General features: G+C 35.6%; 1 protein-coding gene across 1 annotated transcript in view; it reads right to left on the reverse strand.

Moving 5' to 3' along the window:
- AP3B1 (adaptor related protein complex 3 subunit beta 1) overlaps window positions 1–17,138 on the reverse strand; it is a 239,683-nt gene that overhangs the window by 80,102 nt on the left and 142,443 nt on the right. Inside the window, exons 19-21 of the mRNA XM_069595365.1 lie at window positions 13,998–14,139; window positions 10,597–10,744; window positions 926–998 (exon numbers count right to left, since the gene is read on the reverse strand). Coding sequence (XP_069451466.1) covers window positions 926–998; window positions 10,597–10,744; window positions 13,998–14,139 — 363 coding nt within the window. The remainder of the gene's footprint in view (window positions 1–925; window positions 999–10,596; window positions 10,745–13,997; window positions 14,140–17,138) is intronic.

A 17,138-nucleotide genomic window follows, 5' to 3' on the forward strand; every position in this document is an offset into this window, starting at 1 on the left:
AAAATCTTAGCCAAGAGGTAAGAAATGATGTAAACTTTAAAATCTTTGCCAGTAAGTGAGAAATTATTCAAATTTGGTTCCAATTTTATTTTTAGTTTCTCTGTTATGTATTTTTCAGTATTACGTATTTTAATTTCTCTACAGTAAGGATTTGCCATGACTATTAGAAATAGGCAAGGTAAACAACATATATACAACAGTTCTATGACAGTATGACATAAATGCATAACTCACACCTGGCACAGGAAAACTATACTGCAGAATGACAGCAGCTTAATATTCAGAAATCTCACTTACTGTTACTCTTCCTCTAGTGCAAAACCTACCTACCCACAAAGTTAGTTCTACTGTCTTTCTCACAATTCAGGAGACTTTAAAGGAAGATGAATACACGTCTTTGTAAAGGATTCTAACTTCTTAGAAGTAAATTTGGTGCACAAAGAGTTTTTGCAGTTAAAATATTGATAGATATAAATTTTACTGTATTCCAAAAGGTTTGTGCTTATTTCTATTCACACCCCAAGTGTGGCAAGCAGGAAACAGTGATGTCCTTTACATTTCCAATTACATCCCTAATTCCCTATATCCTTAAGTTAGATATCTTGATCCCCATAGTCAACATTTAACAATGTAGAAGTTGTGAGATATGGATAATTATTCACTTAAACCAAACAGCTTAAAATGAATTTGATGCATTTTATTTGACCAATTATACTTATTTAGGTGATACAAAACTAACTGATAAACAGAACAGATGGGAAAAAATACTAATAGAAATAATTTTTGATATTTTCTTGTCTATTTATATCTATAAATCTTTTGTAATAGATGTTGATTATTTTGAGACATGTAAATGAAAGGTACTATAAAAATGAAAAATATTACTGCTAAGCACAGATTAAAAGATTTAAATTTCAATACTTACAATCATCTAGATCTAGAAGCGAAACATCTTTGGTAAGAGGATTTCTATCTTGCTTTGTCTTTTTTTCTTTCGCCTATAAAATAATAAACATTTTATTTATTGCATATTCTATCTTAAAAATCTATGACATAGTCCTTAACATTTCAAAACAAACATTTTTCCCCTTTGCTTAGTCTTCCAGAAAAAAATCAAATTAAGTTTTTACATGGCTATATGAAATGCTTTTTTGAATCAAAATTTCAGTTAGCACATGATATTTCTTCTTCACCTTGCAAACTTTAAATATATTTTTTACTTAGAGATTATAAAGGACCTTCAGAAGGAAACTTAAAGTAAATAATTATTTTATATTCTGACAACTTTTTGCTAACATAAAAATCTAATGTGACTCTTTGGTAGAAAGTATACAAATATTCTCAAAAATAATTTTAAAACAAGTTGATTTAAGAAAAAGAAATGCTTAAACAATACATGCTTAGCTCTGGGCTTGGGATAGCTCAGCTTTTTTGAGAGGCAGTCTGTAACAGGCACTGTACTAGGAATGTTACATTTCAACACTGTTTTGCATTAGACTTCTTTTGCCAAAGCTATTAATTAAAAACCATAAATATTTTCAGGCTCTTGCTCTTTAGGGCTGCAAAGAATTAATTTACTTTCTTTTCTATTTTCCTTTGGGGAGGGTAAAGTATTCCAATATTTCTATACATAATTAGGGCTTCTCCCACCTCAAATTTGCTTATTCAGTCTATTATAGTTTTGAAATGTGGATACCTATAGATTATAGATTCCTAAGCCTCAAGGTCGCCAAAGTTTGTTTAGAGATTCAGAAAAGATGTGTAACCATGAAAAAAAAAAAGGCACAGTACTGAGTAGAAGTATAAACAATTAAAGACCAACAAGGATTAGGGTATTAAACAGATTTATTTGGGCCATCGTTACCTAACTTTATACTTTTCTTACATTAAACCTTTACAAGTTGAAGGCCAAAACTTAAGCTTATGACAAAATGTTGTTGTACACCTAGTCAGTCATTCATTGATTCATACACATGTATAGAATTTTTAACAGATTCTGTGCTAAGCAATGGAAGTAACACAACCAAGACAGACACAGGCTAGTACCTGCCTTCAGATGACTTATAATCCACCAAAGGAGTTTATATCTTATTGCTAATGTAAGTAACTACAAATATTTTTGAAGTAGTCCTTTAACTACAGAAAGGTATCACTAAAGCAAAAGGTACTTTACTGACATTTAAAGTCTGTACAGTGTTAGAGCTCTTATAGTAGTGAACATACATGAACAAGAGCAATATATCACATAACATATCCGGTAACATTTTAAAATGATTTAAATCCTGTTTTTTTCCCCCCTTCCGCCAATACTCAGAAAAATTATTTTCAAGGATCACACAGTAATATATATTAAAATACTAGCTAGAAACATCAGCACTGATTTTCTCCAAAATATTTATTTATGCCACTGAAAACTCCAAATCATCTAGGTGGGTTTTAATTTTCTTTCGTTATTTAAAAACAAAACAAGCAATATGTGTCCTTCTCTCCACACCTGAAATAAACAACAATTTCTAGGACTGGAGGAAGAAAAATAAAAGAAATGTTAGTTCTGAAGCTGAAATGTGAAAGTTGCAGGTAACAAAAACACATTCAGAATGAATATGCCATCTCAACAAGAATAACATTCCTGTGAAGAAAGAACATAAAACCAAAAGCTTATCACCATGTGACTTTATCAAAATGCCATGCTGAGCACAATGGGTGTAGCTTCCTATAACCTACAATGGTGCATGGCTGTCTTTATGGAACTGTAACCTCCCCACCTGAAAAATTAGAAACCTATCAAATCAGGACAAAGTTAAATCTGGAGGCAGGTCTATATACCTTATCTTCTACTTCACAGCTAAGAGTATGTAACAATATCTATTAAACACACATCAGGTCACATATAACACAGGACAGAACTGCATGTGGAATTGGCATAATCTCTTATTAGAAGCTTAAAAGAAAAAGAAAAAAAGGCTCTCAAAAGGACAGAATTTCATTGACTTTCTGAGTACAGCAAATAACTGGTGACTGAAATACAACATTAGCAATAGATAACGGTCATTTCTACTGAATTGAAAAAGCCTTGCATTCCGAATCAAGGCTGTAAAAAGCATCGTGATGTGTTTGGCATTCCTCTCTTATTTTTCATTTCTCATTTAAAAAAATCCATAGTAAGTTCAAAACATTTTCATACTTAACGGATCTACTTTAAAAATAAAAATCTGAATTCTAAACAAAGAAGTTAAGAGCCCCATTCCATCAAACATTTCTCCATTTGCAATTCATCTTGGTAATAGAGACAGAACCTGGGTAAATGCATATAGGACTTGAGGCAGGAGATTTTTCTTGCTCAATGCATAATTCATGTGCTCCGCCTGCAAAGTGTGTAAAATGAGAATTTCACACCGCAGCATGAGCCATGGAGCTGCAGAGAAAAGGCAGACGAAATCATATTTTACTGTGTGAATTTTATTTCTTACCCTCCCAATATTTATACAAAACCATCATTGACAAACCAAACACATTGACAGATCATCCACTGTTTCCATTGTGTTAGTACTTGAGAGGAGATCAGGCAGAAAGATAGACAATTTGTTTTTGTATATTTTTTTAAATAGAGGATTAGGTTTTTAACAGCTGAGTGACTGTATTAGACTTTTATAAGGACAACAGTAACTGATCTTAAAATCTCACTACAAAAATACCTAGTTATCAATTCATCATCCTCAAATCTCCATTTGTTTCTATGGTATTCGATTATATACCTAAACACATCAACATTTTCAAAATGAAATACAAAGTCACAGGGTTAAGAAACTGATTTCTATTTAACATATTTCATTTCAAATAATAAATAAAAGATTCTGGAAATACTTATTAAGCTCCAAAGAATACAAACAAAAAAAATGTAATAATACACCTTATAAGGATTTAAAAAAATCTATTATGTATGTTTATCTTCATGCTGATCCAAAAGAAAAAAAAAAGGGGAAGCAAAAGGAAGATCCAACACAACAAGCATCAAATATGCTTCCTAACTGGAAACCATTATAAAGAGGTTTGAAATTTAAAACTATAAAACAGGATAAATGGTAATATAAGTTTGTCAAACCCACATGATGCTTTGGAAGCAACAAAAATTCAAGGCTTATTTCTAGCCTGACAGGGCAAGGTATCCACAAGAAATATTTTCATATAGAATTACCAAGCAAAGACGATTTAATGATTCTCTTGCCTTCAAGTCATCTAACAAATCTGATTTTAAAAATCTGAGGCTCACACTTACACTTTGTTTTAAAACCAAATTACACTGCCAGAAAATTGAGACTTCTATACAAGTTAAAAAGAAGTCTAAACTGGTAAACAAATCTTCCCTATTAGATTATACCTACTTCAATAAGAAAGATTGCTTAATGGCGTTCACTTTGATTTAAAGATCTCAATTGAAGTGAAATGCTATTTCTGTTCTAGAGAACTTAAAATATGAACTAAATTGGAAAAGACATAAATTGAAAGAGGCAAGCCTTTGAATTGTCAGAGTAAAAACTAATATTCTATAGTCTTCAGAGAAGTTATATAATTGCAACAATCATAAATACTTGGAAAAACACAAGTAAACCTTGTTTCCTATTCACAGATAGGGCAGAAAACTAATCAGAAAATAGTCCCTTTCACAATCTATTCATACTACATCCCATATTTACTTTATACCCAAGAATCTTTCACATGGTAGATCTTTTATTGAGGCATGTCTCAATATTTACTGACATCTGAACACTACTCATAAGACAATGACCAGTCCAAAGGGCACAAAAAGATTTAATTAGCTTCTTTGCATCTCTCAAAAAGAGACTAACAAAGCTTTGTGAGATCTCTATAAATGTGATAAAGACCACTGACAAAAGCATCTTAAACACTGCTAGGATATAGAGACAATATTATTTTTCTTAAAGCTAGTAAACATATTAACCTTAATTTTGATTCAAATATGGAAATACTCTCAGTATTAAATGCTATTAGGTACAAATATATTAAATATATCTATTTTCCCTTGATAGATTATTATGCTTAATATAAAGTAAATAATTAAAATACTATTAATATTTTTAAGGAAATACATAAAATTATTCACAATAAATCACCATTATGACTTAAAATTTTTATTATTTTAATCACAGCTTATTTGAATATTTAGCAGGTGCTGCATAGACACTGAAGATATAGTCAAACTACTGAATCACAGTTCAGGTATGAATAGTGGGACGAATAAGGTGGTGGCAGAAACAACCATAGTAAGTGGGAATGCCCTAACTTACTGTGTGTTAGCCGCTCAGCCGTGTCTGACTCTTTGCGGCCCCATGGACTACAGCCTGCCAGGCTCCTCTGTCCATAGGATTTCCCAGACAAGAATACTGGAGCGGGTTGCCATCTCCTAACTTATTGGCTGATAATAAAAACACTGAAGTCATGTTCAATGAAGAAAAAAAACACCCTGGCAACTTAAAAAATATATTTTAAATAAAATTTTTACCATCTGTTCAACACATAACTTTAACTACAGGCAAAATATAACTTAATTATATCAGTAAAATATGATATAAAGTGATATAAATGTGAATGTCTTCCTGATTTAATATGGCCTGTATTACTCATTTTTTTCTCCAATCTTCTGTGTAAAAATTGAAGTAAGCCAGAAAGAAAAACACCAATACAGTATACTGACACATATATACGGAATTTAGAAAGATGGTAATGATGACCCTGTATGCGAGACAGCAAAAGAGACACAGATGTATAGAACAGACTTTTGGACTCTGAGGGAGAGGGAGAGGGTGGGATGATTTGGGAGAATGGCATTGAAACATGTATACTATCATGTAAGAAACGAATTGCCAGTCTATGTTCGATACAGGATGCAGGATGCTTGGGGCTGGTGCATGGGGATGATCCAGAGAGATGATATGGCGTGGGAGGTGGGAGGGGGATTCAGGATTAGGAGCTTGTATACACCCGTGGTGGATTCATGTCAATGTATGGCAAAACCAATACAGTATTGTAAAGTAAAATAAAGTTAAAAAAAAAATCTTTCCTAAACACCCTGTGAACTATGTGAAAGTACTGAAGATACAGAACTATTAAAACTAATTTTGTTATAGGTATTATACACACTCCAGGAGACAGTACAGGACAGAGGAGCCTGGTGCGCTACAGGCCGTGAGGTCACTAAGAGTTAGACATAGCAGCTGAACACAAATTATTTCATAAAAGGATTAGACTCAAATTAAAATGTTTATTAAATTTAGTTCAGAAAAGAACATCTACAAATAAGAATATGCTTGCCCATCAAAATAATTGTAACTGAAGAGACAGATAATTTTCTTTGGTTATCACTGACAATATCTGACTTCAGTGGAGGCCATCTCCCGATCAGTAAGAGAAACAAACCAACATGACACCAGAACAAACCAACTGACACCATTGAGTTTTATGGAAATGCAGGGGTATGGTGCTGAATGACAACACTTAGGAACAGATACAATTTAACAGCAGTTCTCACCTACTGCCCTACACCATTCTCACCTGACTGTCCCAACACCATTCATGTGAGTAAAACCCGCTAGTCATTAATATCCTTCAGTCCATGTACTCATTCTTAACTAGAAGTGAGGAACTGCCCTTGATACAAGGCCACTTTCCTCCTCAGCTTGTATTTTCTGTAATAAGGGAAAAAATACAAACAGAAGATCAAAGGCATAGGAATGGAAAAGCATACTGTATGTCATGAGAGCCACAAACAGTCCATTGGGATTAGAACACAAGAGGGGTTAAGACTGAGGAGGTGGGTTTGGACCTTTGAGCTTGAGGAGTTCACTGAACTCAAAGACCATGGGGTATCTTTACAGGTGACTTTGACAGTAAGCTGGCAGCTGTCTGGAAGGACTGGGGCTGGGGCGCTGTCTGAGGATGACAAAGGCAGTGGTGTATGGACTACACAAGGAAGAGATGACTTGTGATGGTGATGGTAGGGAAAGAAGAAACAGGTATGAGAAACAACATACAAAACCTCTAAGACTTGGCAACAGTGCATACAAATAGGATGAAGTAGGGGTCAAAGACAACTGGGGGGCTCCAAATCCGGGGGAACAGAAAGAATGCCGGTACCAAATGACAGATCACGTCTTTGGGTATATTAGGTTTGGGAAACCAGCAGCTCCTAAGAGGTCTAAGAATCTGGTTTGAATAAGAAAATTTACAGATGCTATCATGGAAGTAATTCAGAGAAATGTTTTAGCTGATGTTACTAGAGTTAATAAGTCTCACAACAGTAAAATGTAGAAATACAGGACTAAAATTAATCCACAACAATTAATATTTTTGAAAAAAATATGTGAACTGAGAAGCACTGACTTTGGAGCAATGTTCACACTTGGGTGTCAGAAGAGGAGTAAAAAGTGAAAAATAAAAAAATTAAAGTGTTAGAAAAGTCAAAAGAAAAAGGATGAAGAGAGTTTCAAGTAGTAGGGATATTGGCATAAAAAGATCAGAGAAGGATAAACTAAGAGAAGGTTCCTGGTTTTGGAGAAAGATCATGGTTGCTGTTCAGAGAGCAGTACCTACAGGAAGTAAGAGAAGTAGAAATCAATTTAAAAGGGATTAAGAAATCACTGGGTTAAGAGGTAGCAGCTGGAGAACATCTAGATTATTCTTCTAATCTCTCTCTCTCACGCATTCTCTCTCTCTCCCATTCTCTTCTCCTGTCGTTAAAAGGAGAGACCTGAATGCTTTCGTTGGCGGAGGAGGAACTAAGGAAAAAAGACTGAAGGTGCCATGGAGGTAGACGACTATCAACCAACAGTCTAAAATAAAACAGGACGCTAAGTGGATAGGGATCACTTACTCCGAGCCGCATTCAAGGATAAAGGAGGAGAGTAAATTGAGATTGTGTGTCAGAGAGTAGGGAGGCAGGAGATACTCATAGTGAACGGCACATCAGTGTTCTGCAGAGAGCGGATGAGATCAGAGGCTTCAGGTAAGGGGTCACACCTGACCATTAATTTCTAACTAGAAAGGTATTTAAAAAGTTGGAAAAATGCAGGAGACAGAAGAGTGACAAAATATTTTGGGTTCCTTTTAGCACTGGTGTTCTGTAACCCTAATACTGGTCTCTCAGAGAATTGATATTCAAGTTTAAAAATGTTAACACTAATGTTTTATATTTACACAGGGCTTTACATTGATCTTTCACATCTGATTTTTTTATAATAGCACTGAAAGAAGCAGAGTAGGTATAAAGCATTTCTACTTTATAGATGAGGAAACTGAAGCATAAAGATATTATCTTCCAACAAGGAGAACACTATACCCATCTCATAGGACCTCCATAAAATGAACTGTTTTCAAAGCCATATATTCAAGGTACCCCAAGGTCCCATTTTCACGCTCAATATCTCTAAAATACATTGTCCAAATGAAAGAAAAGGTTGAGAGAGTAAAAGTATAGCTTTAGCTGGGCTGCAGATTTAAGGTATATGAATTTTTAGCACTAACATACTGTCATGCTAAATTAAGGTAAAGCACCCACCATCTGCCTCCATTACTCATAATTTAGAGGGGAAAGCACAACACGGTGCAAGGAGAACTTTCCTACAATTAGAGTGTTGTCCATTATCAGAAAACTGGCACACGTGCAACTGCATGCTATGTTTCAAACCACTCAGAGAGAAGTAAACAGAAAAAAAACAGTTATGGTGGCTCCAAGGTGCGAATACAAAGTAAAACAAACAATCCTATAATCTGCCTGTTACAGAAAGGAAAGGCATTACAACATATAGAAAATAAACTATATGAGCAAAACACACAGACACAAAACAATCAACAATGTGAATAAAATCTGAATTTCTCAAGAGTCTTGGATCACTGCAGTACTCTGAAATTTCATAATGATGTTCTACAGTAAAATATTTTCAACGACTAAGCAAATTTATCTGATCACTGAAAGTGACAGAGAAGAAATAAACTGAACCTCTCGCCTGGGGCACCTCTGTGGGATTCTAATGTCCAACACTGAATAGGTACTAAAGTCTGCAATTTTTCAACTTTCACAAAACTTCATTAGAATAACTCACTTGTACCCACTTGACAACTCTTAATTTCTTGCTTGGTTATTTTGAAAAAAACTCAGTTTCTAAAGCTCTTTTATTTTGAATAAAATCTTAAGATCATTTTGTAATTTAATATAAGCAGGAAATGAGAGGATATCCAACTCACTAAGTAGTAAGTTTATAAGAGGCCAGATTAATAAACCTAAAAATCTCTACTTTATGTGAATTTTTGAAAAATAAAATCCCATGTTATATACTACACACAGACATAAATTGTAAATATAAATTCAGGTTTAAAATAGGTTTTTCTATAATTAAGAATATTTAAGGACAGACAAATACTAGCCAATGTTTAAAGCACATTTATTCTTTTTTCAAAAATATGGTTACTCTTTAACAATAAATCTTGGATGGAGGAGGACAATTATTACTTTGATGAATTTATTGTCATGCTTGCCTACTCGAATGATTTATTCAAGAAATTCATGTTACTAGAACAAATAAATTTAAAAAATCATGCATTTAAAAAAAGCTGAATTCAACAAAAGGTAAGGTGTGATCATATTTTCAACATATGGAATAATACATTTATTCATAAAAACCACTGCATTTGAAACTGAGCACCACCACGATCCATTTATAGGATGGGAATAATAATTAAAGATCAAAAGGATACGTATTAAGTCTGAATTTTGTATTAAAAACTATATTTTCCTTTTTTTTTTTTTGCTGCTAGCAGACAAGGTTTAGTGCTACAGATATTGTACTAAAAAATCATAATTGCTCTTTTTTTTCAGCCACACAGTGCAGCATGCAGGATCTTAGTTCCCTGACTAGGGATCAAACCCAGGCCTCCTGCAGTGGAAGCTTGGAGTCTTAACCACTGGTCTACCAGAGAAGTCCCTATAATCATTCTATTGCCACAAGTGGTTCTTCCATTTGTTTTTAAATGTATGTTACTGCATTTTTATTAATTACTAAAGAATGTATACTCTTTAATTAAACCTTTAAATTTATTATCCAAAATGCCTGATATATTTTTTAAAAGTATATTAGTCTTAATTTCTTATGAAGCATGTACATTTATATTTCTTTGCTCAATACTACTTCTGTGAGGGAATAGTACTGAGTAAAGGGGAAGTCAAAGTCCCCTCTACTTCCCATCTGGCAAAAGCTTCCCTTGTCACATCACAGCCAAGAACAAAAAAGGTCATACTCATAACACTGAGGTCTCTAATTGTGGTTGGAAAAAGTGAAGTTAAAAAAGTTTCTAACTTCTCTGCAGAGTTGAGTAATAAGGGAAGTAATAATCTACAAAAAATAAATCAAAATAAAACCACAGGTGTGGATGAACGAAGATGGTGTTTTAGTTGTCAGTGACATATTAAATTCCTTCCCTGCTTTCTTGATTTTCAACAAAACAAAATTTTAGAAATATTTATTCTTAATTATGAAAAGGCTAAAGAATATTTACTTTCTGTTACAAAAATGTGTAATCTCTTACCTTAGTAATTGTTCTGGATTCAGATTCACTTTCAGATTCTGATTCTGATTCAGAATCCGAAGAACTCTCTTCTATCGAACTAGATTCACCACTTGAAGACTCTGAAGATTTAGAGTTTTCTTTTTCCTTATCCACATCTTTAGAATCACTAATCAGAATAATAAAATTTGAAATATTAGATACTTACATTAAAAAGCAGTTTGAAAAATCAAATGACAAGTGTTATAATTTTTCCATTTTGCATATGAATCAAAATCTTTATTAGAGAAGTGTATTTCACTGAGAACCATTTCTTTTTAGTGTATAGACAGTAAAAATGGTTTTAAAATTCCAAAACATGTTAATGAAATAATAATAAAGACAGTAGTATCTATAACTAAATGAATCAGAACCCATTCAAAGCTAAACCATATCACACACACTTCAAGTGCAAAAGATCATAAAATAAGACTAAATGACATAAGTAGAAAATAATAATTAAATGTTTTGATTTACTAGGACTACACATTAGGTGCTAACATTAACAACTTCAGAAATAGGCAGATTTTAAACTACTATCTCAAAATACTCATTAAAAATTTAAATACTTATAATCTACTTTTGCTAATACAGACTTGGATTTTATAGATTAGTCTGCCCAAGAAAATGATTTACATATGTTCCCAAATGTGACCCTGTAACATATATGAGAAAACATCAACCAGTAAAAAATAGAATTCTTCTAATGTACTAAATTTTACTAAAAATGTAAGATAATCAGATAAATACTAAAGTTTTAAAATACCAAATGATCAAACCTAAGTGCTGATGTTCACTTTGTTCACTCATTCCCTTATTTAACAAATATTTACTGACTGCCCTCCATAAGCTGGCACTATGTTAGGTGCTGAGAGTAACAGTGGTTAGTAAGACACAGGTATCTCCATACTGCTCCTTTTTAGTCTACAGTCAGTCCACTGGAAGATACAGAGAAGTTAAGCCGGCAGTGACAAGAGAGCACGGTAAACAATAAGTAACAAAATATATACTGTGTCCTAAGAATACCTGAAGGAGCATCTAAACAAGACTGGGACCCTTCCTAGAGGAAGAGACACATGAGTTGAAAGAGAGGAATAAGGCAGGAAGAAGGGAAGAGGAAAAGGTCTCCAGGAAGAGATCACACATGGTGTTCTCTCAGGGGAAAAGAGATAGCTTGGAATCTTTATTTTCTCAAGTCTGAGGGTCTAACTTCTCTTTATCATATGTGCATGTATGTGTATATTGTTTCAAAAATCCACCTTGTGCCAGATAGTATAAGGCAATTCATAAACAATTATCTAATTCAGATGTTTTAGCATGGCAACCCACTCTAGTTTCCTTGGGATTCCCTGGTGGCTCACGTTGTAAAGAATCTGTCTGCAGTGCAGGGGACCTGGGTTTGCTCCCTGGGTTGGGAAGATCCCCTGGAGAAGGCCATGGCAACCCACTCCAGTATTCTTGCCTGGAGAATTCCATGGACAGAGGAGCCTGGAAGGTTACAGTCCACGGGGTCACAAAGAGTTGGATACGACTGAGTGACTAAGCAGAGCACAGCAGTTATAACTACTAAAGGGTGGTTTTGAAGATACTTAGAGCTCCTTAGCTTTAAAAAATTGTCACATAGTTTTACTGGCAAAGTTTTTTTAAAAAATTCTACGAGTCAAGAGGAAAAACACCTGGGGAGGGTGAGTGGTTAGGCAACTGGAAGAACTGTTATTTCCCTGAACTGATTTTTGTGCAGGAAATATGTGATTGCTGTTTATTAAAAATGGAATCATGGTAACATCTCAGAGCACATGTAATTATATTTGATGACTAAAAAGTATGTTTTTTTTTTTCCTTCCCCTAGCAAAGAATGGCAATTTATTATCTCCCATTTAGTGGTTAAAACATATACCTAAAATATAAGGTTTCGAATGTATCGGAGATTTCCTTTTATATAACAAACAATTTTTAAAAATTCAAACATGAGTTTAAAAAAGCCTGTTTTTGAAGAAAAAAAACAATGAAACTAACACAATTTATGATTATAAGCTTCTAGCATATTGACTTTTGCTATCAGAAGACACTTAGTGCTCTGAACAAAACTTTGCCTTCCTAAGAAATATGACATTCTTCACAAACTAAGTAATCACAGATGGACATGAGTTTGAGCAGACTCTGGGAGATAGTGAAGGACAGGGAAGCCTGAAGTACTGCAGTCCACGGGGTCACAAAGGTCGGACATGACTTAGTGACTGAACAGCAACAAATCATAGATATTCTGACATTAAACTAGAAGCACAGAACCTCTCTCTGAGAAAAGGCTACTACAAACCAAGCAACTGGCCTGTTGCAACAAGTGAATGACTCTGACTATACTTAGCTTCTAGCCTTTAAGATAAGATTTTAAAGGTAAAAGTGTTATTTTATTATGCATCACTCAATTTTGATGGGTAATTATTGTTTACCTTACTGCTTAGAGTTTCAGATGTTAACCTAATGAAAAGAATTTACTGGTAACTAGCTTTTTAACTTTGCATGATGAAAAGCCTGTATTAATTTAACCTACAGATTTCATTTGTTTTGAACAGGAAAAACAATATAAATCACTTTTAAAATCATTAAATCCTGACTTAAATTAATAAAGTCATAATTAGGGCATTATGCTGTGTTTGTTATGGAAGTGGCAGGGCGAGCTGCTTTAATTACTGTCTGTAATAAAAGGAGCAGAGAGCGTACTGCGCCCCAATCAGTTCTGTCAGCCACGACTGAGCTGGGCTGCAAGCTCATCAACTGAGCGGGCAGCAGGCGCCCAGGGAAAGGGCCATCGTGTCTGCAGAGGCCACTCTCTGACAGCAGTGGGGAAAACAGACTCAGACAATCCAAGGTATTAGCCCCAATTACTCAAAATTTTAATGACACTTTAACACATGATAATATTGTTGATAATGGGAGATCTTAAAAAGCGCTAACACTTAAATACCTTATGACCGTCTTCCTTCACAGCCCCTGACTCTAATATTTGGATCATAATCTTTTTAATATAACATTATTTAGAAAAATCAATTGTCTTAGTTACATAATGGCAAAGTGTTGAAGGATTTAATTTTCACTCTCAGCAAAATTGCTGCAAAAGGTAATTAAGTGTTTCATACCAACTGCATGATCACTTAACTCGGCTTTCCAAGGTTACACCAATTTTCAAAATGTAACCCCAAGATTTGTTCAAGTTCAAAATGGAAACTGAGCATTACAAGTAGGAGAATAATGTGAATTAGTATTTTAAATCAATATTAAAAGACTTACAGTCTGTTTGGGGAAATAAACACACACTCATTTTTTCACTCAATGTTAGACCAGGGGAAAAGACCGCAGAATTTTTTGTGAAGGAAACAGCTCACCCTTTCCCTCTGGCTTTGGCGTGCTTGGCCGCTCTTCCCTTCCCGGCCTCCGACTCACTTCCACTTTCACCCGAGTCCTCACCGCTGTCCCCACTGTGGTCTTCTTCCTCGTCTTCCCCACTTTCACTTCCAGACGCACTTTCTGAAGGAAAAAAATAACCAGATGCTCTTTGATTTACAGCCACTTAATTAATACAAGGGACAGAAGCAAGTATCAACATTCATCACAAATGAAATGAGACGCTGAATTTTCATGTAGTGGACCCCACTGGATCCACAGTCTCTATATCTGCTGTCCAGTCACTCAGACCTCCAGAACCCTGCAGCGCAGTGAGCACAGTGGGGCCCCAATACCCAGAGAAGGAACAGAAAAGATCAACCAAGTAAAACAATGTGAGCATTTCTTGCTTCCCAAACCCATACATGTCTTAGCTACAGCAAGACTTTTTATTTAAAGACTGATGATGAGGGTGACTCATCAGAAAAGCCCCTGATTCTGGGAAAGAGTGAAGGCAGGAGGAGAAGGGGATGACAGAGGGAGAGATGGTTGGATGGCATCACTGACTCAATGGACATGAGTTTGAGCAAGCTCCAGGAGATGGTAAAGGACAGGGAAGTCTGGCGTGCTGCAGTCCATGGGGTCGCAAAGAGTGGGACATGACTGAGCGACTGAACAACAATGAGGAAGATATAAGAATAAAGAAATAATTTTATTTCCTCTACTTAAAATGGGAAATTTTATTTAGAGAAATAGAAGGGATTACTGAATCTTAGGAACAAATTTTGAGAGGGAAAAGAGCTGTTCAAATCATCTTCAAAAATTCCTTAATTCAAAGACAACAAAGCAAAATCACTAATCAAAAAGTACTTGTTTTAGCTAGTGTAAGAGTCTTCTGTAAGTCAAAGAAAAGATAAAGTTACACTGAGGAACTACACAGTTAAAACTTTTATGTATAAATTATGGCATATTAGGGCTTACTGAAGAAGTGAAGTGAAGTAGCTCAGTCGTGTCCGACTCTTTGTGACCCCGTGGACTGTAGCCTACCAGGCTCCTTCCTCCATGGGACTCTCCAGGCAGGAGTACTGGAGTGGGTTGCCATTTCCTTCTCCAGGGGATCTTCCTGACCCAGGGATCGAACCCGGGTCTCCCGCATTCCAGGCAGACGCTTTAACCTCTGAGCCACCAGGGAAGCCCCATAAACAACATGTTTTTGTGTATTTTAAACAGGAAGCATAATTTTTTGGTAGTTGAAACGATGACACGTGCAGAGTTGTATCCTGGATAAGAGGACACACTGTTTTCCTAGCCTATGATCTATCTGATGACGTGTCCTCAGGGAGGAACATGTTGCTGTTGTTCAGTCACTCAGTTGTATCTGACTCTTTGTGACCCCATGGGCTGCAGCACGCCAGGCTTCCTTGTCCTTCACCATCTTCCAGAGCTTGCAAAAGCTCACGTCCGTTGAGTCGATGATGCCATCCAACCATCCTGGCCTGTGATCCATCTGATGAAGTGTCCCCAGGGAAGAACATAACCTCTAGTTAAAATAGTATTCTAAGAGGTAAATAGTAGTATCTACTCTATGAAGATTAATTCATGTATCACACAGCAAAAAGCTAGGAAGGCCTATATTCTTTTGGAAGCAACAGTTAGAACTGGACATGGAAAAACAGACTGGTTCCAAATAGGAAAAGGAGTACGTCAAGGCTGTATATTGTCACCCTGCTTATTTAACTTCTATGCAGAGTACATCATGAGAAACGCTGGGCTGGAAGAAGCACAAGCTGGAATCAAGATTGACGGGAGAAATATCAATAACCTCAGATATGCAGATGACACCCTTATGGCAGAAAGTGAAGAGGAACTAAAGAGCTTCTTGATTAAAGTGAAAGTGGAGAGTGAAAAAGTTGGCTTAAAGCTCAACATTAAGAAAACGAAGATCATGGCATTTGGTCCCATCACTTCATGGGAAATAGATGGGGAAACAGTGGAAACAGTGTCAGACTTTATTTTGGGGGGCTCCAAAATCACTGCAGATGGTGACTGCAGCCATGAAATTAAAAGACTCTTACTCGTTGGAAGAAAAGTTATGACCAACCTAGATGGCATATTGAAAAGCAGAGACATTACTTTGCCAACAAAGGTCCGTCTAGTCAAGGCTATGGTTTTTCCAGTGGTCATGTATGGATGTGAGAGTTGGACGGTGAAGAAAGCTGAGCACCAAAGAATTGATGCTTTTGAACTGTGGTGTTGGAGAAGACTCTTGAGAGTCCCTTGGACTGCAAGGAGATCCAACCAGTCCATTCTGAAGGAGATCAGCCCTCGGATTTCTTTGGAAGGAATGACGCTGAAGCTGAAACTCCAGTACTTTGGCCACCTCATGTGAAGAGTTGACTCACTGGAAAAGACTGATGCTGGGAGGGATTGGGAGCAGGAGGAGAAGGGGACAGAGGATGAGATGGCTGGATGGCATCACTGACTCGATGGACGCGAGTCTTGAGTGAACTCTGGGAGTTGGTGATGGACAGGGAGGCCTGGCGTGCTGCGATTCATGGGGTCGCAAAGAGTCGGACATGACTGAGCAACTGAACTGAACTGAACTGAACTGAGCCATCAAGGGAAGTCCCATTGTGACTTTTTACAAAGACCAAAATTTATTTTACCCAAACTTTAGGGAAAAAACTGTTGATTAAGGGTGTTTTGAATTTGTTGTGAAGTCAAAGTTAAGCATACATACATGTTAACTTAGATAACTGGCTTATGCTGTTACTTTTCATGTTTTTATGGGAGTTCAAAACAAATCTGGATCCAGTTCATTTCAGGCATCACTTATTTAAATTTTCAAGTTAGAAAAATCCTTGAGGAAATTTGTTTATCTTCAAGAAGACGTGTTCACTGGAAAAAAACTGGTATCTTCTAATGAGAAAAGTTTTCTCTTTCTTCTGGTAGCTAGAAGGGAACTCTTACTATCCCTACTATACTTCAGATAATGCCATGAAAAGCCATAATGTTACTGGAATATTTCAAATACATACTGAAAAAGGTTAGACTCTAAATAGAACATGAGCTTGTGAATAAATGGGATGGAGACAAATATCTCTATGAGACACTCTTAACTACACAACATATCTTTCTCAATG

Source organism: Ovis canadensis, chromosome 7, assembly GCF_042477335.2.
Source record: "Ovis canadensis isolate MfBH-ARS-UI-01 breed Bighorn chromosome 7, ARS-UI_OviCan_v2, whole genome shotgun sequence".
NCBI lineage: Eukaryota > Metazoa > Chordata > Mammalia > Artiodactyla > Bovidae > Ovis > Ovis canadensis.